Source organism: Pholcus phalangioides, unplaced genomic scaffold (genome assembly GCF_987345545.1).
Source record: "Pholcus phalangioides strain wild (caught in Gottingen) unplaced genomic scaffold, Ppha-v1.0 ptg000007l_1, whole genome shotgun sequence".
NCBI classification, from domain to species: Eukaryota; Metazoa; Arthropoda; class Arachnida; order Araneae; family Pholcidae; genus Pholcus; species Pholcus phalangioides.
This window is the reverse complement of record NW_028301600.1, coordinates 34,834,915-34,860,605: the sequence shown is the minus strand read 5'-3', so window position 1 is coordinate 34,860,605 and position 25,691 is coordinate 34,834,915. Positions and strand designations below refer to the sequence as shown.

Here is a 25,691-nt window from a genome sequence, read left to right as displayed (position 1 = left end):
CCATTATATCGGGATACAATCGTAAAATTTGTTATCATTATATCGGGATACAATCGTAAAATTTGTTATCATTATATCGGGATACAATCGTAAAATTTGTTATCATTATATCGGGATACAATCGTAAAATTTGTTATCATTATATCGGGATACAATCGTAAAATTTGTTATCATTATATCGGGATACAATCGTAAAATTTGTTGTCATTATATCGGGGTCCGACGAAATTCATTGCACATACTAGACTCATTTGGATTTTTTTTTTTCATATCTATCAAATTCACCAATTACACTAGGGTATTATGCATATTAGCCAGTAAAAGTGAAAAATTTGTCAAACTCACCAAAACGATTGGTAAATATGCATAATAACTGATTTATCACATTTACAGTAACACATATATAATTAAACTTTTGGTGTTTGAAAAACCCTAGAATCTTAGAAAAACATCAAAAAAGTAGTAAAAATTAGGTCATTTGCATAATAACTGTTTTTAAACCCAAGTTACGGTAGGTTCGTAAAAAAATATTAAAAGAAAATCAAAAAACTTCAAGCGGGGGGAATGACCGTATTCACCTTGACCAATGATAACGATTTCTATGATCCGCTAAAGATTCGATTGAGAGGACGATGATGCGCCTGTTATAAAATAGTGGAACTTGGTTGTGCAGATCGATACGATGTCGGTAAATACTCTGGTCTTTGTGTACAGAGTCTCGTGGTACACATTGGTCACAAGCAACGGAACCTTCTCTCTGCAAATAAAGCGGCTGCTTGCTCTAGAACACCGATAAATTCGCTCTGCAAACATCGATTAGGCTTCCGTCAAAGGCTGCTTGAATTTGATATGCCATGCTGAGGCATACAAAATCTCTCTGAGGAAGCCCTGGCTTGCGTGTCATAAGTACTCCTACCTATATGTAGCTTAGATGAACGCCTATTGTCTAATGAAGTAAATTGATTATATAAACAAGATCAACGGTGATTTATATTGTTTTCATTTGTGTGTTTAGGAAATCAAGAGCATGTCTCGAGTAAATATCAGTAAAAAAATCCGATTCAAGATAGACAAAAAAAAAGGATAAACTGCACTAAAAAAATCGTTAAAGGTTGTGATTTTAATATATTTGGTGGTTTTTCTAGCAACGATAAAACATATATATCGATATGTGTTTCATAATTTTATTTCCATTTTATACCAAAAGAGAATATGAAAAGTCCATTTAAATGTGTCTTAATTATAGGTTTTAAAAACTTGTCTTATGCCCAATATTGCTTCAGTGTGTTGCTCGTGATTGTTCAATCTATTATCAATAATATCCACAATGTAACTTCAGAGAGAATTTTCACACAAATAATAAGTTTTCTCATAGGTTAATTATAACTCAAAAAAGTTATTTCCTCCCCCATGGTAACAAATATTCCAACTACAAAAATCCATTTAATCATCAATTTTGACTGCTTAATGCATTATCAAATGAATCCTCTGAGTATCATCGCTTGAGAAGTCACAACTCTACTCAATTTTCGTGAGGAAAACGCAAAAGTGAAAATTTCACTTTGCTTTCCCAAATTGTAACTATTATGTTTTATTTTTATATTTTAATCATAATTTACATATGCAATGACTCAGTCGACATTCCAAAGTCTCAACCCAAATTTTTAAAAACACGGATAATCTTGTTATTAGAAATTTTTACGTCTCCAAAGAGACGGACAAGGTGTTTGTCAGATTGATATCAAGTTCAAATAAAATTTACTTCCCACACACTTTTACAATACTTGGCTGTGTGTGTTGATTTTAGTACTCTACGCGTCACTGACATGTCATTTATTTTTGAAGAATTTTTCAAATAATTCTATGATCCAATTATGTTACCCACAAGGACTACGGTGGTTTAGGCAATAGAATTTTGTTAAGGAATGATTGCTAAAAGAACGTATTTTTATACACAAAGTTAAAATTTTTACTTCTCGCATCTATATGCCATACATGTAGTAATTTCTATTACACGCTTTTTCTCCTCTCAACTGATCTCTCAATTCATAGATAAAGCCTAATCGTTGCGAATGTACAGGTTTTCCACTTTTACAGTTAAAGTGTCTAATTCTCAAACCATGTTAGAGATATATGTTCAGTTGAATTGTTTTTTTTGTTTTTTTTCAAAAGTGGGAAAGCTTTATCGTAAAACTAACGTGAAAAAACAAAATTGCTTCTGGGACTACTAAAATATTCAACTTTTTATGCGCTGTTTGGTTCCTAAATAATGTATGTGATGCACGTGCTGTGGCATGTGAAATAAAAAAGCATTCTTTTACGACCAAAACTGACCGAGTTATGGAACATTGAATTTAGTGAATTTTAAGCATTATCTTTCATCCAAAAACGCATCATTTTGGCCAAGCTCGAAGGAGCCATATATAAATTTGTGTCTAAAAACCAATGTAATTTTTTAGAATGCATGTGGTGACATAAAATTGTTGTTTTCTGGGGTGCTCCTGATTAATAAATTAAATTAATCGAAATTATTTATCTCTGAGATCATTTTGTATATTAACTATTGAAAAAGTGCTTCAACTTTAATAAGCTATAACACGATCAATTTTGGTTGTGAAAGAATAGATTATTTTGATTTCACATGCTTGTGCGCAAAGATTTTGTTACCAGAAAAAAGTTATAGAGGACTCAGTAACCGTACAAAAGTTTAAATTTTCTGCCTACTTCAAAAATAATTTTTCTTATTTATGTAACGCTTATGATAGTGCGTGAACAATATTTTGTGATGGGTTTCCTCTCTGGCTTACAGAATAGGGATGAGCTGTTGGATAACGATAAAAAGATTGGACATTCTGTATATATTTCTATGAACTTGGAGAACTTTGTTTTAAAACACCTTATGAAATAGACGTTTCGTTGGTGTTTTTTTCATTTCTAACTGGATTTCTATTTAATGCAATATTGATTATCAGATAGATTTGCGCCAAGAGACTATGCACATAGTAAAACTATCTTAAGTAAACCAGTGATCTTTTTATGGCTTTACCTTAGTTCCATCACGGAATTTCATCATTCTTAATACGTTTCCAGAGATTCGTTATTACAGCTTCTGCACGAAATCGCACCTGTGAGCATTCATGATACGCTCAGGGTTAATTATTTAGAAATAAGCATTATGAGTCACGCTTAATTCAGTTACACGCCGCGAATCTCTGCTTGCATGTTGCGTGCTGCAAATCACGCGCTTCCAAACCCACAGGAACCTTGCAGCTGTGCGTGCAAAGCGGAGCAACTTTAATTACGGCGAGTTTCGATTAAGGTCGAGCAGAAGGATAGTAAGGGTTACTCTTCAGTAAGTTACAGTATAGAGCCACTTAGTGATGGGCGAAACTGTAAGCGGAGGGTCCTGTGAAAAGCATATTACAAGACCAAAGAAAAGGTGAAACGCAAACACAGGTGTAACATGTAATGTATTTTATATTAATATGCCAATAATATTTTCTGAATTGCTGTGCAATCAAATATGACATTATGCGTTTAATAGCTTAGAAAAATCAGCAGATTACTTTTTATATGAGCAAACAATAGAGTGGAAAGAATCCAGAGTGGAAATGTATTCAGTTGAAATGCAAAATGTTATTTCATGCGTCATATTTGGCAATGAAAATGGTTAATTCTTTCTGCTTACATCATATGAAATTTTATGTATAAATGGCATATTTCATGCCAAGTGTTTATTTGAAAGAACATATAAATTATACGGCTTTTGAAACTGTTAAAGAACAGCAGGATTTCGAGACATAGTTTTGTTGCTCACACTATTCGATGAAAAAAACATAACTAATCTGCATCCAAGAACTTCTGTTACCTTAATTTAAGTGAAATGTACAGTTGCGATGCAGGAAAAGTACGTACAAAATAAAAAATAGAAGCTGATATCCCATAGAGGGAGCAAAGGATAAAGTCATCACAGAAAAGGAATTTTTTCCATAAATGAAAATAGAACTTTTGCAGTGTCAATACGGAGTGCGAACTCATGGAACTGCAACCCAAGATCTGCATCAATTTGGCATGCTGTCAAAAAGACGCATGTTTGAAAGCGCCTGATGACATTATCCCACTATTTTTGCAAATTAGTTTGTAATCTGGGGATGTTCTTTTCTTTGTGATACGTGTCTACAGAGAGCATCACAAGCATGTGATGGAAAATGTAGGACATATTTCATGGTTGATATCTTCACTCTCTAATACAGTGTTTCTAAAACTGTTTGATCGCGGACTCCATGTAGAATAAATAGGTCGATGCACCAGCCCCCCCCACCAAAATCCAAAATATATGTTTTTATAATTTTATAATTTACTTATCATACAAATTGAAGTAATAAATTACAATATCAGCACTAAGTATTCCATTATTATAATGGAAGTAAATGGAAATGATCCCGCGAAATCCCGACAAAGTACTCGTGAACCACAGGTTGAAAAACACTAATCTACTATATTGGTGTAATGTAATCTGTCCCGTATGTATGAGCACTGTCGTTCATACACAAAAAATCAACACCCATTACTCCATACAAAAGACAAAATTGATCAGAAGAATCTTTCAAACCTTCGAATTTTCCAAATCCTCTTGCTTCTTTAAATAAAATGAATTTTGACTTTCCCAATGAAGAAATTAGCCAAAAATGGAAGCTTACATCAATAAGGTAACAGGGGAAAAAAGATGAGTCTCTGAATTGCATTATCGTTGTTATTTTTTTATACACCACACTGGTTTTTTTTTTTCGTGATGCTATAACAAAGACCGTGTATCATTCGGAAGTTATGGTCTATTAAAGAATATTCATCATTGTATAAACGCGTCTAGCTAGAGAAAATCCACGTGAAAAAAGTGTCACGTTTTCTAATTACAACCAAAGACAAGAATAATGTGCACGCAGTAAAAATTCGCATGTATTATGCAGAATTTGTTTTTCATCAGTTTTGATGAAAAAAATTGTGTACGCATAATATCAACAGTACGCAAAGCTACGCATTTAAGGATTAACCAAGTTAGACTGAATATATGAGTTAGAAAAAATGTCGAAGCAGCATTATATTTCGTCGAAAAGAAGAGTTGTACCATGTGATATAATGAAAAAACAAATATCAAGTAATATTCTGTTCACGTTTGTAGCTTCATGTAATGTTTAATTAGAAAAATCACACGAAGAAAAAAACGCATTAGTCACTAATACACACACACAAGTCCTTTCTCCACGAAGTTATTTAAATGTAACTACGGCCTAAAGACAAAGACGAGCGGGAGTGGGACGATTTCGAATGAAAAACCTTTGTATTCTGGTCACATGAAAGGTTTGTAGGGTTATTTTAAAATCGCAAATTGGCACGCAAACGCGACATAACCATCTCTCATCGAAGAAACGGTGTTTTGTATTTCTTCCACAAAACTTCTGACGTGATATTACGTCGCAAACTTCCGAGGGGTTCAGAATTATTCTATGACCACCATGTTCCTCTGCATATTGAAGCTTTGCTTTTTTTCAATCGCAGGAATACATTTTTTGAATTTGTTGCTGCAGTTTGCCTTAATGAAGAAGTCCAAATTCTTGCCCATATCGTGGAAACTTGTCACAATTGAAATTGGTCGTTAACACTTTTTTGGTCCTACGTTGAGGTAAAATCAATATCAAGGAAAAACGGAACTTCCTTGTCAGGAAAGCCTCTCAGGATTACAGGAAGGAACCTAGATATTGGCTTTTGTTTTTTTTGGGATAGCTTATAACTACAACAGATTATAATAGTTTATAAAACTGAAAAGTTACATCTAGTGACCTTCCTGAAATCGTGATTGCAGAGGCGGGGGCGCTAGAAAGTACGGGCTATCTAGTGCTAATGAAGTACCGAAAAAAAACTGCTGGACCGCAAAGGGTTAAAAGCACTATACATGGAAGAAAATTTCCAGAATAATATTCCATAAACAAAATTTAATATCACCGATCTTTGTAAGTTATTTCATATGAATAGCCGCTCTAATTCTCTTTATTTCAAGCAAATAATACAAATTGCATATAATAGTACCTTGTATAATACTTTTTCTCCTCCTGCGTATTTTGTTGTGCTAACAGCAAGGCGAAAATTATTTATTGCTCAGCGAATGTTAAATAATGTATAGTTTTATATCTTTTTAAATTGAAATTTGTATTTATATCATTGAGTATCTTATCAGTTTTGTCACTAATTTTCAAATTTAATAACTTTAAGATTCATGGGCATTTCTCTCTTTCAGGAAGTTCGATTAAAGATGGTAGATCCAAGAACATACACCAAAAATTCAACAATAGACAGAGCTACACTACCTAGTCTAGAGGCATCAGCTCTTTTTCCCAATAACAATGATGTATGCGGAGTTACTCCAAGTGACATCGACAAGTATTCTAGGGTGGTATTCCCTGTGTGCTTCGTCTGTTTCAATCTCATGTACTGGATCATATACCTACATATAAGCGATGTTGTATCGGTTGATTAAAGTGCCCTAGCTTGTCAGATGGTCTCAATTTCCAACCTAGCCATTGATATTTTTTTCAAAGACTTATATTCTGCCATTGATAGTGCAAAACAATGAACTTGTTGGCACGTATCATTTCATTCTGATTTTTTCTTCAATTCATAAACGTATTTACAATTTCCGTCACCTTCGTTCCTCCATGCAAAATACGTTATTGGTTCATACCAAAATTTCTTATTCACTTTCTCTTAATCGATTATTCTTTCGTTCTGGAAAAGAAAAAAGAAATTCAACGCATCTATATAAGAGCATGAGGCTTCAATTATCAATGATTTGATGTCGGGAACATTCAATACTTGGCCACTTGTTCCTTCTGACAGCTCTCTATCACAACAATGTCTACGAAGAACCATTATATTAACAGAAATCTTTAGAAAATATTCTCTAAAACTCTTATAAAGAAAATAATAGCTCAAACACATATTCGTTATCCCTCCATATTTTGATAAAACGATAATAAAGCACTGCCGGACCTAGCCATGGGTTTGAATTTTGATAAGCACTTTAAAAATGAATGATCTGGATCAGGCATTCAGCAGAAATGCATGCTTTGAAATGTTTTCTGTGTATTACATCTTACACACGCTAATGTCTCGCTACCAATAAAACAAACGGCGTGCACTTTTTTCATCGCAAACATTAATGTTTGAAATAAAGGCTTAACAATTGGAACAAAAAAGTAGTAAACTTTTGCAATCATCGTTTACCTTATGCACTTTTTTTTCGTAAAATTTTCAAATGCTTCTCATATGACATGAGTTTCAAAACAAGGAGAATCAATAATCAAAACGTTTTAGGTGGTAAATTCTGTACAAAAATAGTGATAGTGTATTTTGCCACACTTCTTGGCGCAATATTGGCATTTTGCTGTGGCAACCCTACCGAGAAGAGAGAGAGAGAGGACATTTTTTTATTACTCTTCTAATTAAAATCATCTCACGGTAGTGGGTGAAAAATTTCCTATTTGGTCTTTCTGCAACTGTCGGCTGAAATACAATCTACGCTAGAGATTCAAGACTAAAAAAAATCTTAGTCTTCCACCTAAAATATTTTGATCAAAATTTAAAGATAATTTCTACTAGTGTAGAATGGATACATATAATGCACGGTAACTTTTTTGAATAATTCCACATCAATAGTATTTTCCTTCCATGATTTTAGAATCGAATTCTTTATACGTGCAGAAGAAAAAAAAGTGCATATTTAAACTATAAAGTTTGATTCGTTATCTTTTGCTTCATATTGATTTATTTTTAATTTCATCTCATCTAATTCCTTCATTTTGTTGAAAGAATAATTCTTGAAAAGCTATTTCAAAGAACGTGCTAGTCTTTGAAAGAAATATTTAACGACTTGGACCAGAGGTACATAAATATAAGATGAAATAACACAGTTTCAAAAATATATAAAAAATAAAATGTATATAGATAGTGAGTACTAAGATAAAGAGTATAGAATAAATCGAGAAGTAATTCAAAAAAAAATGTAGATAAATATGTAGCACTTAGACATCACAATAAAAAACATATTTTCACAGAAGACATACCATATCCTCAGGCATGTGGTTTCTGAACCTAAATTTGCTTTAGCTTAGTAAAACATTCTGCGATACTTTTTATTTTTAAGGTTTTCTCAGTTTCGATCATTTTTCTATCGTACTGAAATACGTCCAATTGAAATACTCCGTCCGTTATTTGAAAAAAAAAGGATTCGATATCGAATATGCATTCCAGTATTTTGCACTTTGCAAGCAAAGAAGCAAAACGTGTATTTGAGCAGAAAAAAGTTTTAAATAAAAAACAAACATATTTTTGAAATTTAATTTTTCTAGTACACCTGCCATTTTCTTTGGAATTTTCATATTTTATCCACTTTTAAAATTATATAATTAAATTTAGTGCATATTTCTTGTAATATCACATTCTACCAAATATCGTTTTAAATTACATGCGTATTCACAGTCAGAGAACATTTTCTCACGGGCCATATCGCTTGAGCTAACATATCCTTCCTTAAACGTTGTTTTTTCAGACATATCCTCAGAGATCGGATACTGTATTTTGTCTTTCAAATTTGCTATCTGAGATAGTTGAAATTTTGTCTCTATATAAAATACACTATTTTTATGCATTATTACGAAGGTATTTTCCAGTGTAGTTGAATTATTGAGAGATGAGTGTATGCATTTGTAAAATGAGAAATTCGCATGTGCTCAGGAAGAAACGAAGTAATCAGCAATAAATTATGAATGTTGAACACAAAATATATATTATATAACATATTGTTTAATTATATTTGAAAATGTTATCGAATGTTATATTTGTTGCTTTCCATTTGCTATTTTATACGTTATTTATATTTTTAATGTTTATGACGGAAACTTTCCACAAACGTTTGTATTGCTAAACTATAATAAAGTTCAGTTTAAAGTGTTGAATTTCTTTTGTTGTATTTTTCGTAGAACATATTCGTCACCATTAGCTTTACATTATGTGTTATGATTACGGTTATTGTTAAATCGTTAATTCTTCACTTCTCAGCGCGTTATCAAATCAATAAACTGCGAAATATGAATTCATCGAATCATGCTTGATTTATTAATTCAAATATTTTTTCGCATTTGTTTGAGAAAAATTTTATGAATATTATTGTTTTCATTTTGTTTTAATAATAATTTTGAATTATATGATGATAAATAGCTTCTAATGCGCTCAGAAAACCGTGTATAATACTTTAAAATACATAAGCGATATCATGTTCAGAAATTCCTAGAATTAGAGCTCATCACATTGGTGCAATGTTTGTCTGTTGTCGATACCTAGCGTTAAAAAAATATTTATTACATATTGAACGCTTCAACTTGCTCATTGGCATGACCCGTATATGGACCATTACCGTATTTAACCGTAATTTTGCCCTTTCCGGCTCTATTTTTTTGACAAAAAATGCCCATTTTTCCAACACAGCTTAATTTAATTTATAATTTTATCATACTAGAATCTTAGGGTTGAAGACCATTGCATGATTTATAAATTGCGTTATAATGAACGGGTCTATCAATATGAATAAATAATATCTCATACATACATTTGTTATGTGTTGAATGTGTTCCGCGAAATACACTTTAAATCAATGCAGACTTGCTCTGCATTTCTTGCTATAAGGGTTATAACTTATAAGCAATATTTGTAGGTATCGATGGCAATTGGCAACATGTTTAGTGAGAATCAGTGATGCTCCGTATTTGTGATCCCAATTTTTATCGATCAAATTTGGTCGCTCTAATCATTGCGAAACAACAGCTTCATGCACAGTATTTGACTGCACAATTGTCTTTTCGTCAAAATAGTTCTTGAGAACGTCAGCTTCTGTTGTAACGTCAAGTCGGTTATAACAACAAAAATTCGTGGTTACAACCGAGTTTAACTATATTTCGATCTGCATTAACTGCGTCTGTTCGTATGTGATACTTGGCACGTTTGATCAGAAAAATAGAATAGTTCATATGCAGTAAAAGTAGTAATGTATCAATGTTCTACCTTGTTTACAACTAAAAAAATGGGGAGCTTGCTCCTGCATGCTGAACTGTGTTTGGATTACTTTAATTTAATTATCATATAAATGAAATTTGTGGTTTCAGTAAGAGAAATTGTTATTTTCACTATGACTCACATTATAAAAAATTTTCTTTTTTTATGAGTTCTCGGAGCTTAAATGAATTAACGCTGAACGCGCCATCAGGGTAGAATATTTGAAAAAAAGGAGGAGTTTTTATTGTTCCCCATGATAATCTTTCATTTGTTGCTGCACATTATTTGTGCTTTTCCGGTCAATTTTCATTTACGTCTTGCTTTCGTTTGCGAACTTACAAAGTTTGACGTCTTTGTATATCATCTGCGGTCGAAATTTTCGAACTCGATGCTTAAGTATAGTGAGCATATCTCTTCACCCGTGTCCTGAATGGGTATTTGGCTTCATTCCAAAGCGCTAATGAACACAATCAGTTGTTTTATTTTTCTCGTTGAGGGTTCAATTTTTTTTGTAACTAAGTTCTCCAAGAAAACATCCATCCCATTCATGATTCAGAATATTTGACTTAACAATGTGTATACGAAAAGCTTCTATGTTGGCAGGGTTTCATATTTTTTGGAAATTTCAGAATTTCCGTTAAGCTGATAAGCTTCTTTTTTTTGTGCCTCTTTATCGTCCAAGCGACAAAGAATTGTCATTCCCGTTGTCTATCCCGAAGTAAAAAAAAAAACCTCATGTTATTTTTTTAATTCATTTAAATATATATATATTAGCTCTCGTATATAAAGTTACAAAACTTATTAAGGCTTCATATTTAAAATATAAATGGATAATTTGCATTGCAATACATTCATCCAGAAATTGAACTCGGAAACCACCAGAATATATCTGCCAACATTTAACATTAAATTTGGCATTGGGTTACCAAGGGGAAACAATTTCTGGCTTTTTTTATTAAACTGAAATGAATTGGTGTTCCTGAATGTTTTTTTTTCGGAAAAAAAGAGAGAATTTATAAAATTGTTTGTAAAAAAATTTCGGTTAACATTTGAACACTCCTGTTTCCCGGCTACTTAGATAACACCAAAGCGACACAAATCTGAGTAGGTTTATATTAACTAATATTTTCATATTTTTTGATATAAGTATCACACTACAGCACGAGTCTATCGTTAGTTTTAATCGGAAAAAAGTGGTGAACAATTTCTGTTAAATTATGGGTGCGGTATCCTAGGTCGATAAGATGCTCGCCTAAAGTACTAAAGGATGTCTAGGGTGTCACATGTTTGATTCCCGATTTGTCCTTGTCAGAAACTTTTCTTACGCTAAGCTTCAACAGATACGATGAGAACATGACCACACACAGAAAATTATTGCTACCACAGAGGGTCCCACACCGATTGATGAGCACACCAACCCCTCGGTGAGTATAAGAAAGGCAAAATGTTGAACGCTGACATTCGGAACCGGCAATAAACTGTATGTCCCTGTCTAGTTATCCCTCGTATGCAGAAAATGACCGTAGTACCACAAAAATGATTAAATGATCTGTTAAATTATCTTAGGTGTTTTTCACATGTTCTCCTACGTGGATAAAATAAAGTGTTGTCGATCGATTAGTTCAAACTTTTAACTTCAAGATCGATTAAAGTACATCTTTTTACACGAGGATGTTCCAAAGCGATGAGGGTAACGTACTATAGCCCATAAGTCTATATATTCATGGTGTAGAGTGACACAAATTGACGAGGCATCACTTGATAAGCAAGCAAATCATTTGTTATCGGAAACACAACATTATATAACACGAAAGCACAACATTCACACTAATAAAATATCACGAACGCAACCACGTGCGTATCACACCCAACTGCCATGACACACCCCGGCAACCAATAACCAACTCTCTTCCGGAAGAAAGTCTGCACTCGAAGCGCCATCTATGGATCCTAAAACGTTACAATGATGAATCACCATAACACGAAGCATAACTGTTGGGTGGGGTTCCTAAATATGTATCACACGATCTGATTTCCAAAAACCACTCATTTTACTTCAGTAAATTTCATGAGAACATAAAATTATTTTAAAAACACATGCAGCTAGTATTCAAAACAACGATGAGAGCTAAATTGAAATGAACGAAAAAATGAGAATCGAATCTTTTATAGCTTTTAAATTTAAAATTAAATCAGTTAAAATACGGAACCAGTTTATTTAAAAATTAACCCAGTATAAGATCGTAGCTTTTTTTTATGCTTCATTCGAGTACATTTGAGTTGGCCAAAAAAAAGAAAAATATTGACGCCGAATTAAAATCATCTGGCAGTGAAAACCCCGGAAGTTAGAACATTGTCTTGTACTCGTTATGCTTTTCACCAGTGCAAATCATGACTGTATATCACATGCGGAGAAAGTATCCACCATATTGTCATTACGACGCAGAAGATCAGATTTTTTCCTCCATTCTGAAATTAGCACTCCATCAAAGAGAGATAACTGAATTGAATAAAAAGGGTTAGTGAATTAAAAAACGTGTTCCCATCCGTGTATATGTATAGAGTTACATTATTATTAATAATTGCTTAGCATCTAAAACGTTTTTACCAAGTGTTTTCACAGGAAAAGGTGATTAATTCGTCAGAAAGACCTGTTAAAGCATGTGTTATCACCTTCATATTTTCAGGCTATAACGGGATCCCTTTTTTCTATAAATATTCTGTACACTACATGAACACTTTGTAAAGGTGTTTAAGAACTGTTTGTTTTTCAGAAAAATAATTATAATAATGCATCTCCTATATTCCGGCGAAAACAGTAGTTTATGAATGTAAAGACTGTGCATTCTTTTACGTGTAACAAAGTAGATAAGAATTTTTTTCCACAACCGGGCAGCGTATATTTCACCTTTAATTAGTTTGCTTTATGCATTATTCATACAGCACAACTTTAAGTGGTCATCGCTATCGAATTGATCCAAAATGCAAAATGCGATTTATTATGTTGAATGAGGGAAACAATCGGGCAAAAGGTCTTGGCCAAACTCTTCTAATAGTAGTTAGGCATTTTTGGCCATATGGCGTATCGTATTTCTGTGATGAAGATTCCATACGTAGAAACAAAATTTTAAGACATTGTAGCGACACGTGGCTTGTCATAGCACCGTTCATGAAGATCTTGTACTCCCCAAGAATGGCAATAAGTTATTTATGAACATGATCTGCGAGGAAGGAATCATAAACATAACAGTTGAATGTGACTTCCATAAGTATTTCTGAACATAGACAAAGCTACAAGAACGTTTCTCGGATATAAATGCTGCTATCATCAGCTCGTATTCTCCCAGCAATGGTTACAATCTTGTTCTCGGAGATTTTTTGCAGAACTACCAAGAGCTATCTATTCCATTTAGCGTATAATGTTGCTCATCCATGAACGCTACTATTTTCCAAACAGAATAGGTTTAATTCTGATGTGCCTATTAATTCGAATTGAGGTCGTTTGTACCGCATATTTGGTTGTAGTTACCAGCCATATTTACTTTATAGCATCATACACACGATTGGCTATGCCGACATTTTGGAAAAAAGTTTCTTAGCTCCTCTTTCATTCGGACAGAGGACTGCTCAACTGCAGTACGTCGGTCAGCCCTCGCGCACCTTTTCAGAGCCGACGTTCATCTCTTGCATGAATGGCACTCTCGATGCTCCTCTGTATTTACTTAAATTAATCGCAATGGAACCATTTCTCTAGTTATGGTACGCTTCGACGATAACATCACGAGGATATTTCACCCAGTGTCAAATATTATCCGATGCTTTAGCATGAAAGCCCACAATCGTGTTCTTTTTAAATAGCTTGTTTAACCTATGTTAAAAAACGACTGATACGTTTTTTCATTATGATTAAATCCTATTTTATATTTGTGCCAAGCCAGATCATGAGTTTTGCATTATTTCATTAACTACAAGTAGTTGATGTCAAAAATAGAGAAGACAGTTACAATAATATTACTCGACTGAGACAATCAGAGCATTCGGAAAACATTATGAACTTTTTGGATGAGCAATATATGCGTTACGGTTTCTAAATATATGGATTCAATTATATCCCAAACATCATAAGTATATTACTACAAATTTTGTGTTAAAAACTATCCGCAAGTGAAGAAACAATCGATTGACACCAAATCACAAGGCAAACTAAAATGTGCTAATAAATGCCAGAAGCTTGGGAAATAAGAAAGATTTTTTTAGAAACTATGGTAGCTGTGGAAGGCCTAGACCTTGTAGAATCTTAGGCAAACGATGAGGATGAATCCTTCTTACACATCTAAAGCTACTATACCTTTTCAAGAAATATATCTAATAGGAAAGGGGGTGGAATCTTGATTTAAGTAGAATCATTTTTGCAGGGTCAAGAGTGTAACATACCCGTTAGTACAGTGAAACCCCTCTTCACGGACACCCGTCAGATGAGGTCACCTCTCTCTTACGGCTAAATAATAATTTATCATTGTATAACAAAACTATGCATTTCAAGCCGCTGATTAACGGTCGCCTCTCTCTTACGGGCGAATTTTTTTGTCCCGCCAGTGTCCGCAAAAGAGAGGTTTACTGTATTTGCAGAAAAAGGAAGGGCATTGAAGAAGGTGATTAGGGAAAGTAAAAAGCAATTGAATCTAGGTTGGCAGATTACATTGGCGCTGACCCAAAATTACTTTTCATGTATGTCAATAATGGTTGTAAAGGGACAGTTGGCCCCCCTCTCGATAGAAGGATCTAGGGTAGAGAGTAATGTAAGAATGTGTAGTATTTCCAATGACTTTTTAGCGTCCGTTTTTAATGAAGAAGTTTGGATGTATCCAAAGTATGGATGTGTCATGTGGTGGTAAAACCCTCAACGATATTCAAGTGTAAGATGCAAGTCCTTAAACTTGCATCGTTTTAAAAACCAGATGATATTTGTCTTAGATTCCTTAGGGAATGTGCTAAATGGGGCCCAGTTGCACAAATTTACAGAAGTAGTGTTGCTGAGGTATACAAGGGTATTGCCCCGGGGGATTGGATTCATGACTGCAAGGTTAGTTCTCGGCATTTGTAAATTTTTTCAAGATTTTATTCTTAAATAACTCAATATACTCGTATAAAATTGAAATATTCTTTTCAGAACTCGAATGTATTACTGCATAATCATTGCATACATATACGTGAACTTTCAGAAATCTTTTCTATACCTTGGACTCTATCGATTGCCTACATAAATTCTGAAATATATTTCGACAAGAAAAGCTTTATAAAAATACTTAAAATTTTTCTGTTTGACAAAACCATTCTAATTCTTCTTAGTTCTCATTCTGCATACGTTATAGACATTCAAAGATAAAATCATAAACAAAACCTTAGTTTTTTAAACAAAATTTGTTTTTTAATCTTGTAAATATCTTCAAGCATATTATTTCTTAGGCATGAGACTTGTATCGTCACCCTCATGCTTCCAGAAACACGAATATGCAATGTCCTTCAAAAAAAGAAGGCGGGAAATGACATGAATGTGTGTGTTACTCTACAGAAGTTATTTTCCTAAAATGTTTTGTAACATGTGTTTCAATGGGCATTCACATTCACGTTTCAGACAAAATTCACGTTCATAGCAAAATAAGGTATCCAACTATCTGATGAAAAAAAAGAGGAAAATTTGCACATTCGTGTTTCTGGGATCGAGAGACGATATCATTTCTATGATAAAGCATAAAGAGTTCACATTACCGGAATCACCATACCCCTAAATCTACCGGAGAGGTCAAAATGACCGCTATTGTAAAAATACATGATATAGCTGTAAATTCATTTTTAGATTAAAATAAGTGTCTTAATAATTAGGTTTGGTTGTCTTGAAATATTGTCGTATGAGGGTTTTTGGGAGACCCCGGACCCTAACCCGCAAAAAATATTGTTTCTTATTTTTCGAATTCATATTGGATTTTATTCATTTATTTTAAAATTTCGGAATGTAAGTTACTACACAACAGAATGACACCCCCCCTTTATACTCAAGGATACCGATAGGGAAAAACAGTGAAGAGTTACTAGGGATGCCAAACATCTACCATATAAGGGATTCAATAAAGCCAACGGAGAAAATGTATGTTTGACTTTGTATGTTTATGAATTATTGGGTTATGCTTGTAGAAATTATTGAGGACTCAAGTGACCCGAATCCTTTGGGTTTCACCAACTACGGTTGCCCTATCCTAAGCAAGAAACAAACTTTTACGCGTTTGAAGCTTATACGCAATTTACTGACATAAAGAACATGGCGTGCTGTCGATGCAATTTTGTCGCTTTTGTTTTGAAGTGATTCCAACAGGCAAACCATTTTGTCAATAATTATATCATATAATTGTATAATTAGCCCAAATAATATGAAAAGTAATGGTTCTGTCCGATAAAATACGGGATCTAAGGCCGTGATTCTCAACCTTCGGAAGATCGCGGCTCCGCTAATTTCTTTTTTGTGAGAGAAAGGCTCACTAATACATACGGCTAATGGGAAATAAATGGGGGGAAACGAAGCGTTTAACCATTCAAGTCCCAGTTTTGCTGATGTCAGGGCCCAGTACCTGGACGCGGTCTGGTGGTTGAGAAACACTGATCTAAGGTCACTTTACAACTTTTACTCCCACTTAGTGGACTCTTTGACACATCAACCTGGTAATGCGGCCGCAAAATGCATGGTTAAAATAAAATGTGATTCACCTCCTAGGTTTTACTATCAAGAACACTCTGACACCTTCGTATCCTATTTTCCCCCAAGACAAAAGAAAAGATTATTTAATGCAGTCTACCATCTTTTGCAAATTGGACCATCTTCTTTTGAAACACCCTGTGTGTTTGCACACTCCTGAAATTCAACGAAACAAACAGTTCTGTACCCTAGTTTTAAAGAGAAATAAGTATAATTTTATTATTTAAAAAAGCATTAAAATAGTATACTTAAAATCTGGTTATAAGCAACGCGAAATTTTTGAGTCCGATCAAAATGACCGCTCGGTAGCTCTAGGTAGAAGTAGTTTTTGAAAATCAACGGAATGATTTAAGACTTTTATTTTTGCTCCAAAAGATTTCTTTCGACGAATTAGTCAAAATCACGAAGTGAAATTTTCAAATTTTGAAAAAATAAACTTGCAAATGACGATCAAAATTTAAAAGGCCATGATAATGGCCAAGCGAAAGTGTGTCTCAATAAACATTGCACACATACACGTGAACTTTCAAAAATCTTTTCTATAACCTCTATATCAATAGCCCACATAAATTCCGACAATAGCGGTTTAATCCTACTTAGCTCTCATCTCGCACACTTTATAGACATCCAAAGAAAAACTCACATAAACAAAACCTTAAATGTTCGGGGAAGAAAAAGTATGACTATGCATTTTTTTTTTCAATCTTGTAAATATCTTCATGCATAAGATTGCTTAGGCATGAGACTTATATCAACTATATGATAAAGCAGTTAAGTCTTCGCAGTAAATAAAGTTACGAAGCGTAAGGATAGAGAGAAATTTCGACCCTCCCATCACATTCTGAAATAGGATTAAATCTACGGAAACTTCGAAAAGGGGATTAAAGCTTATATATATTCCTGGTGATGTAAATTCCCGCTTTAATGCTCGGCTGATTTTAAATTGAAGATTATTCCTGAAACATCAACAATTTAAGTGCATCTCCCACTCAAGAGATGCAAATAATTTTCTTTCATTCCTACTCAAACGCTTTTCCTTTCGCAAATATCACTGAAAAGGCCATTTAATTGAGCTGAATGCGCTCCAGCCCCCTTTGATTGAAATTTCGGTGTGACAGTTCGAAGATCTAATTTTCTTGGGATTCCATCCGTAATTCATACGTTTGAAATTCGTGAATGATAGCTAGCTTTCTCTTCTGTGTTGTTTCCATTAGCGTTGGTTAAATGAATTGAAAACCACCTGAAATAATTCCCGTTTATAAAAATAGCATCGAAACTACCGTGCGGAAAATCCCTACGCTAAAAGATATTTAAATGGCGTAATTAAATTCCAGTAGGTATTTTTCGTTCATTCTCACAAAAATACTTTTATTTTTCGTCTGACAGCCAAACAATTAGAGCACCAGTGTTGTCCATAGCAAATTTATGTTCAACATATCAGTTAAAGCATGCTTGGAGATTTACTTATACTGTTTGGAAAACCGAATTCAAACTGTATCTAATAGGCCTCATGCGCGTAAATAAATAACCGTACTATGAAAAAGTAAATAGATGAATTTTTTTTATTAAAAGTTTATTAATCATGATGAAATGTTACATAATAACGAAAAAACAAATTCATCGAGGAGGTCTATACTGATGAACATGAAGCATTCAGTGAATAATTACTATACAATTACGAAGACGGAACAAACAAATGCATGGAAATTAATTCTGCATCTATACAATGAAAAAATCTGCAATCATTATGTATAATGATAGTAAATAGTAGAGAAACTAAACAGCATCTCAGATACATACTCACATATGCATACAGGGGCTGGACAAAATAATGTGAACACCTGTGCAAAAAACAATACTCGAGGGAACCTGTCGTATACACCCGCCCTCTAGTGTGGAAGAGTTCCACTTAGTGGGCGATAATGTGCACACATCAGTCTAGTCGTAGCAGTGATAGCGTTCGGATGCGATGTATATTGGGGCGTTAAAACATCGTTATGGCTGACCTCAGATTTCGGAAGAGGCATGATTGTTGGAGCCCGTCTTGCCGGGGCCACAGTAATGAAAACGGCCGCTCTTGTTGGTGACGGGAGAAGTACTGTGTCGATGGTAATGACAGCCTATATCAAACAGGGAAAGACATCATCTACCAAGCATAATTGTGGGCGGAAGTCGAAGATGGCTGATAGACTCAGAAGGGTTTTCAAGCGGATTGTGTGGCCAGAAAGCACAGCAAGATAACAGCATCCCAGATAACATCTGAGATGAACACACATCTACAGGAAGGTGTATCGACAAAAACTATCTGCCGTGAACTGCATGCAGCAAACATACAAGGTAGAACGACTATTCCAAAATCATTGGTGACACCATGCAATGCCTTGAAACGATGAACATGGTGTCACGAGCATAAGAATTGGACACAACAACAATGGTAGAATGTCATCTGATCAGACGAATCGTCGTTCAGATTATTCCAGATTAACGGACGTGTTTACGTTTGGAGAACGCCAGCACAAGCTTATGATGTTGACTGTCTCCTTTCTACTGTTAAGCATGGAGAGGGAGCAGTGATGCTTTTTTTTTTTTTCCAAACCGAGCACAACTCAGGTCTATTGCCATAGGCAATTTACTACCTAGTGAGTTGTGCTGGAAGTGTGAGTACGTGTACCTAACAGTCTGAGTGCGTATCTGGTGTTGTGTATGATTTTTCAGTGCTGCCATCTATATCTCAGAAGTGAAGTGAGTGATGTGTAGTGACTGAATATTTGTACTGTTTGTAGGACTATTGCTCTCTGTGGCGAGACTTTTTAACGGGGAGATCGGCTCGCATTTGCGCCTCGAAGTTGGGAACCACGGATCAGCGATACTGTGGGGCGTCATGTCTCACCATGGTATCGGCCCACTTGTTTCCTGGATGGATGGGTTAAAGCATCGGTTTATGTCAGTGTTCTGGCCGACCATCTTCATTCAATGGTGCAATATTTGTTCCCTGATTCTCGACCTATGTTCCAAGATGTAATTCATCCGTTCACACTGTTGGAATTGTCGGAGACTGGCTTGATGAACACGATGATGAACTGCAATACCTCGTGTAGCCCGCTCAGTTCCCTCATCTTAATATAATTAAACCTTTGTGGGGTATTTTGGAGACCAAACTGCGCAGTAGGTTTCCACCTCCAAAGACACGTTCTGAAATAGTGACCCCTTTTTGCAGGAGGAGGGGCTACGTATCCCCGTGACTGTGGTGCATGACTTGTATTTGTTCATCCCACGACGGATACAAGCTGTAATTAAAGCAAAAGGAGGGCCAGCGGCCTATTAATAAAGATTTGGTATCATTTCACAGGTGTCTATATTATTTTGTCCAATCCCTGTAAATGAAGGAACAACACAAAATGCTAGAGTTTAAGATGCGAGAATCGGTTAGTGACTTGGATAATTCAAAGCAAACTGAAAGAAATGCACTCATTATAAAATAAAATTTAGGACTATGACTGACAGAGCTCTGTTTTTTTTTCAAAAATGATCGTTAATGTCAACTATTGAGAAAAGATAATTTTTTAATCGTTTTTTCAGTATCGGTATGGAAGGAGAACAAATAATACCATGTGGTAGTTTGTTATAAAATTTCTGAATTAGATATGTAAAATGGTTTTTCTCTTCATTGTTTTATGTACTAAGGGAATATTCAAAATGTTATTGTATCTATTTGATATCCATAAATTAAGGGGAACACTGAGAGTTGTTTTTTAGTACTTACGAGAATCGATTTATAAAAGTATAAATACCGCAACGGGAGTACGTTCGTTGTCGGTAGAGATCAAATGACACGGAGGTGAGTAATCACCAGAGAGAGAATTAGTGATTGAATAATTTTTTTCTGAGTTTGAATGGTACGTTGCAACGTGCTGATATATAAACACTGCCCCAAACAGTAAGTCAAATTTAAGTGCATTTGAAGGAATAATATTGTTAAAGTTTTCAGTTTTTTACATAAAAAAGAGGCGTACTCATTTCTAAATACGATCAAAATTTAAAAATATGTTTGCAAAAAAATTAGAATAGCGAAAGAAAATACCTTTACATGTTTTCTTGATCAATTTCTGTTAATTTAGAATATTTCTTTTGGGGGGCTGGAAACTACCTCAGAAATCTCTAAAGGTCTTTTCCGTACCAGCAAAAGGCTAACTCTCCTACGAGACAATAGATGACTTTCGCATTGAAACGCATTATGGGCCATCTTATGATAAAAGTGGACAAAGATAAATTTTAATAACGACACAACTCATCTCTTTGAGGGTGAAACAGTAGTGGATTGCCCTATGTTGATACACTCAAAGATTTTGTATTATAACCAGTAATGAAAACTTTTTACATTATCCAACCATACACTTGAATGATTTTTGCGCAATCTACGGAGCAAAAATGTTCACATTCTAAAATCATTGCTGGTATTAAAAAAATATTTGTAATTTGTTCAAAAACTACTAAGAAACAAGTGATGTTCGCGTTTTCGAAACCAAAATGAAAAAATAATGTGGCTCTGGAATATATAAAAACAATTTCTATATTTTTTACGATCGAAATAACTGAAACCCAGTTCGATAAAGAAAAATAAAGTAAAGTAAACCTTTTTTAAGAGATTGGCTCAGATATTTATTCTCTTCTAAGAGCTTAAATTTTCGCTTACCAAATTTTTCTATTAAATTTCATTTCATCGTAACAAAACTGAAATTCTATCATAGCAAGAGAATGCATATTAAAACCCAGGATTGCATTTACATTATCCTTCTTCTTCTACTGTAGCATATTCAATTCAGCATAAAAAAAACTTGTGCAATTTTTTTAATTTATTAGAATGCATTTCTACTTTAAATTTAAAAATTCTTGAGAACAAAAATTCTTCAGGATATGAGGGAATTTTTTTTTTTTTTGGGATTTCCATTCAGTTCGATAATCCCTGATATTACTGTGGATTCATATTTAAAATTTTATAATGGTTTATTTTATCCATCTCAAAACGGTTTCCGGGTTCCTTTGTAGTGAATTTTTTTACTGCAAATTACTTCATCTTTATCTTTAAATATATAAAACAGTAGTTTAAAAAATACAAAAACTACTTACTTATGGATCCTCGTAGCAAAAAATTAAAAAATTATAAATTAGATTTACGTGTTTGTGTTTTTGTAGAGAATAAATAGATCTACTAGGGATATAACTTCTGATATGATAATTTATTTATTTATAATCTCAAAAATTACTGTCTTCAAATTTTTAAGAACTCCTACGTTTCCAAAAACTCAAGTTTTTGTTTTCTCAAGCATGTTTAACTTTCACTACTAACAGTACTTAAAAGTATCACTAATTTCTTAAATTCCGTAACATCCCTTACATACGTTTTGGGACGTTGGTATTTTGAAGTGTAAACGCTGTGTAACTACTTTACGATTACCAGATGACAGCTAGGGGAAACTAGTTTTTAAATATGTTAACTAATAAATTTCAGATGTTTCGCCCCTGTAAAAGTGTTTATAGCATTATACTTTTGTGTCATGTTCCCTAACAAATGCATATAAAACAAGTTATGGCTTTCTTTGTGGTAAAATAAATGTTCATTTTTAGTATTACTCAACATATTTGAATTGATATTTGTTATTTTTATTGAAGCGTGTATTGCTGATGAAACTTTCAAGTGGCAGGTTAATTAATTCTTTGTTTTTGAAAAAAAATTATTATTTTTTGTTTTTCGACATTAATTAGAACTAAAATGACCCACCAAAATATTTACATGGTAATTATTTCATTTTTTCATGATGTCGTATTGAATGGGTTAACAAAATGCAAAAACTATTTACTCGTGGATTCCCCAAGCCAACATTTAAATTTGATTTACGTGTTTTTGTAAAGAATTATTTAGATCTTGTTATAAAACTTCTGATACGATAATGTCTCTTTCTAATCTCCCAAAAATAATTGCCGTCAAATTTTTCAGAACTCGTAAGTTTTTAAGAGAAGGCAAATTATTTTCTTTTCCCAAGCATATTTAAAAACTAGGTTTTTCGTAGTTACTGGAAACTCTTTCTTGACATTGAAACTAAATTGTTTATTCTGTTATTATTACTTTTAGTCTACTAGGATGTTTACTAATTATAAATCAAAATATTGATATTCATATTATATTTTATACATATAAGATATATCTATATACATACTTTGTTTCATTTACCCAAATTTTTGGGCCTTAATTAATTCGTGGTATCTCTGTCTGCTGCAGGAGGGCCGTGCAAAGATTGGTGAACCGCCTCACCCCAACAAACCCGTTGAGAACCCCGCAAACGGCGCTCCTGATCTTGATGCCATCTTCGGCAAAAAAGCAGACAGCCTCTTCGGTGTTAGTCCCAGCGACATTGATAAGTACTCTCGGGTTGTATTCCCTGTTTTCTTTGTTTGTTTCAACCTCATGTACTGGATCATCTACTTGCACATCAGTGATACCATTGATAATGACTACATTTCTGTGGGATCGCGTTAAATCTACGGACTCCTCCACAGCAGTTGAATGTGTGATGCGGCCGCCAAATAATTTGAACAAGACTAACATAAGCCGTGAGAGATGTCGAAGAAGCGATATCATTAGCTTCCTCTCTCCAGCACCAGCCTTTCTTTTATTTCTTGTGTTTTTATTTCTTTTATGCCTCCCTTTTTTTGTTTGCTTTTTTTTCCCTTAGTACAGCATTGTGATGGAAGTATTTCATCCCTTGCAAATAACAAGCATGTTCCTAGCCAATGCGATCAACTCTGCTGCATCACATCTACCTGAAGCACCACGAACATGTACTGTACTTAATTAAGCTTTTGCCGATTATATTGCTGGTTGCACTATATGTACAGATTAATTCGAATAGTACAGTATAATTTATTTATGTAACTCCAGCATAACTAACCCACGCTGCCTCAGAAAAAAAACCAGCTAGAGTGAGCACGAAAGATAGAATATTGAGTATAGAATTGACAGAAATTTATTGTTTTTTGTAAATGATATATTTATGTTTATGTATCGAGCAGTTATGTTTGCTGAGTATAAGCTAAGCAGTTGACACGCCTTTATTTTGTTGTTGAAAAAGTAAAAGAAAAATAACTACTCTGGTGGAACTGATGTGCATTCAATGTTTTGTCATCCAATTTAACATTGAGATCTATCTCACTGACAAAACGAATTTTTCAGCTTTCCAAATGTCCTTGCAGAATAAAACACTTAGTATATTCTCGAAATAAGTAAAAATTAGATTTATTAGAATCAAATTAGATTGAAAAAACTCACCATCATTTGTAAAAGTCTGTTTCATTTTCATGCTCAAAGATTGCTCAAGCCATTATGATGTATACAAATATCTCCTCATTGTAACGCTGTCGTATTTAAACTTGTGTATTTTTAGATACACTATTTAAAATGAACTCCCTCTTTTTGGAAATAGGCTATGAAAAAATATATCTTTTTGAGTACCGTGATTTCTTGAAGATAATCCGCATTAAAGGGTTAAAAAACCGTTCCAGAGCAAAATCCATGCCTTTGCGTAAGCCGCATATTATCGTCATGTCAAGGGATATCTAGACGTGAACGTTCGAATAAAATTTTATTTGGTGAATTATTGTCAAGAGAGAACTCTCAACTGTACATTGATTATCAGAAATAAATGAAACAATACTGTTGGGAATAAGCAAATAATCTAAAATGAGCACACACGCAAGCCTTTCACATCAATTTTATATTGCTGACAGCACAAACACACATACTGAAATAAAAATAAATATTTCAGTATTAATAGAACTTTATTGAAATATAGTTCGTTAATTCTGAAAGCTCGTTGTTTCAGTAAGAAAGTTTTTGATCACACAGCATCCGAACTTTCGGAAAAAGGTTTTGTTTATCATTTCCATTAATATTTTTACAACTTTTAGCACTTTAAATGATGTGTCTTTTATTTTGTTATTGTTAATATAAACGATATCCAACATACAAAACAGAAATCCCACGTGAGTCATATTTAGATTTTTTCGAGGAAAAGCATTGTCAAAATTATATATTACAATATCGTTTCAACACCGTTTACCATTCTAACTTTTGAAACCGTATAGGCCGCGGCTTATCTCTCAGAATTCACGGTATTTATAATTTTGTCTGGATGATGCTCTTTGAGTAGACTAAGAACTTAGATTTTATTGTTAGCATTAGAGTTTCTAAAAGCGAAGATTAAATTAAACAGATATAGCAAGCAATATTAGATTTTAAAAAATACAGTAACATCTAAAAGTTTTGCAAACCATAGTTACAATATAAACTAATGAAATGTTTTTAAATATGTGGGTTATGTAATAATTAGATGATTCCGGTTTTTTTTCTCATCGTGCTTGCTGCTTATATTTTTACTATTGTAATTTTGAATGCGACAAAATGTTCCAATGTCAAGAAAATTCGTTTTCAGTCTTATATTGCTTTTTATTTCATACCTACGGGATAATATCTTGTGTAAAATTCTATTCTTAATTTTTTTTGTGCCCAGTTAAGACATGTTATTTTTTTCTGTTGTGTAAAATGTTTTATATGTTGCCAACGATACGTGAATTTTTGAGTTGTTTCCGCGCATGTGAACATTCATGAGTTGTGTTCCAATTCTCTCACCTTTTAATTTATCATTTCTACTGTATGATTTCTCTAATTATGTTAAAAGTAGTGCTAATGACAGTTAAGCTTAATATTGGACGTAACTATTCCTCTGACCTCTAAACTGGCTAAAATAACGGCTCCGAATAGGATGAAATTAATGCACAGCTAACGGAT

The 25,691-nt window shown here is 33.7% G+C and overlaps 1 protein-coding gene across 5 annotated transcripts in view; it reads left to right on the top strand.

Annotated features, from left to right (window-relative positions):
- Positions 1-25,691, top strand: part of LOC149085227 (gamma-aminobutyric acid receptor subunit beta-like) — a 210,613-nt gene that overhangs the window by 141,283 nt on the left and 43,639 nt on the right. The window contains exon 8 of one of the 5 annotated variants that reach the window (XM_089233105.1): positions 23,127-23,970. The exons of 3 other annotated variants lie outside the window; for them this stretch is intronic. In XM_089233105.1, the coding sequence (XP_089089231.1) occupies positions 23,127-23,384 (258 nt within the window). In that variant the 3' untranslated portion in view covers positions 23,385-23,970. Of the gene's footprint in view, positions 1-6,292; positions 9,007-23,126; positions 23,971-25,691 lie in introns of those variants that run through there. One more of the 5 variants, XM_089233107.1, reaches the window with a different exon arrangement.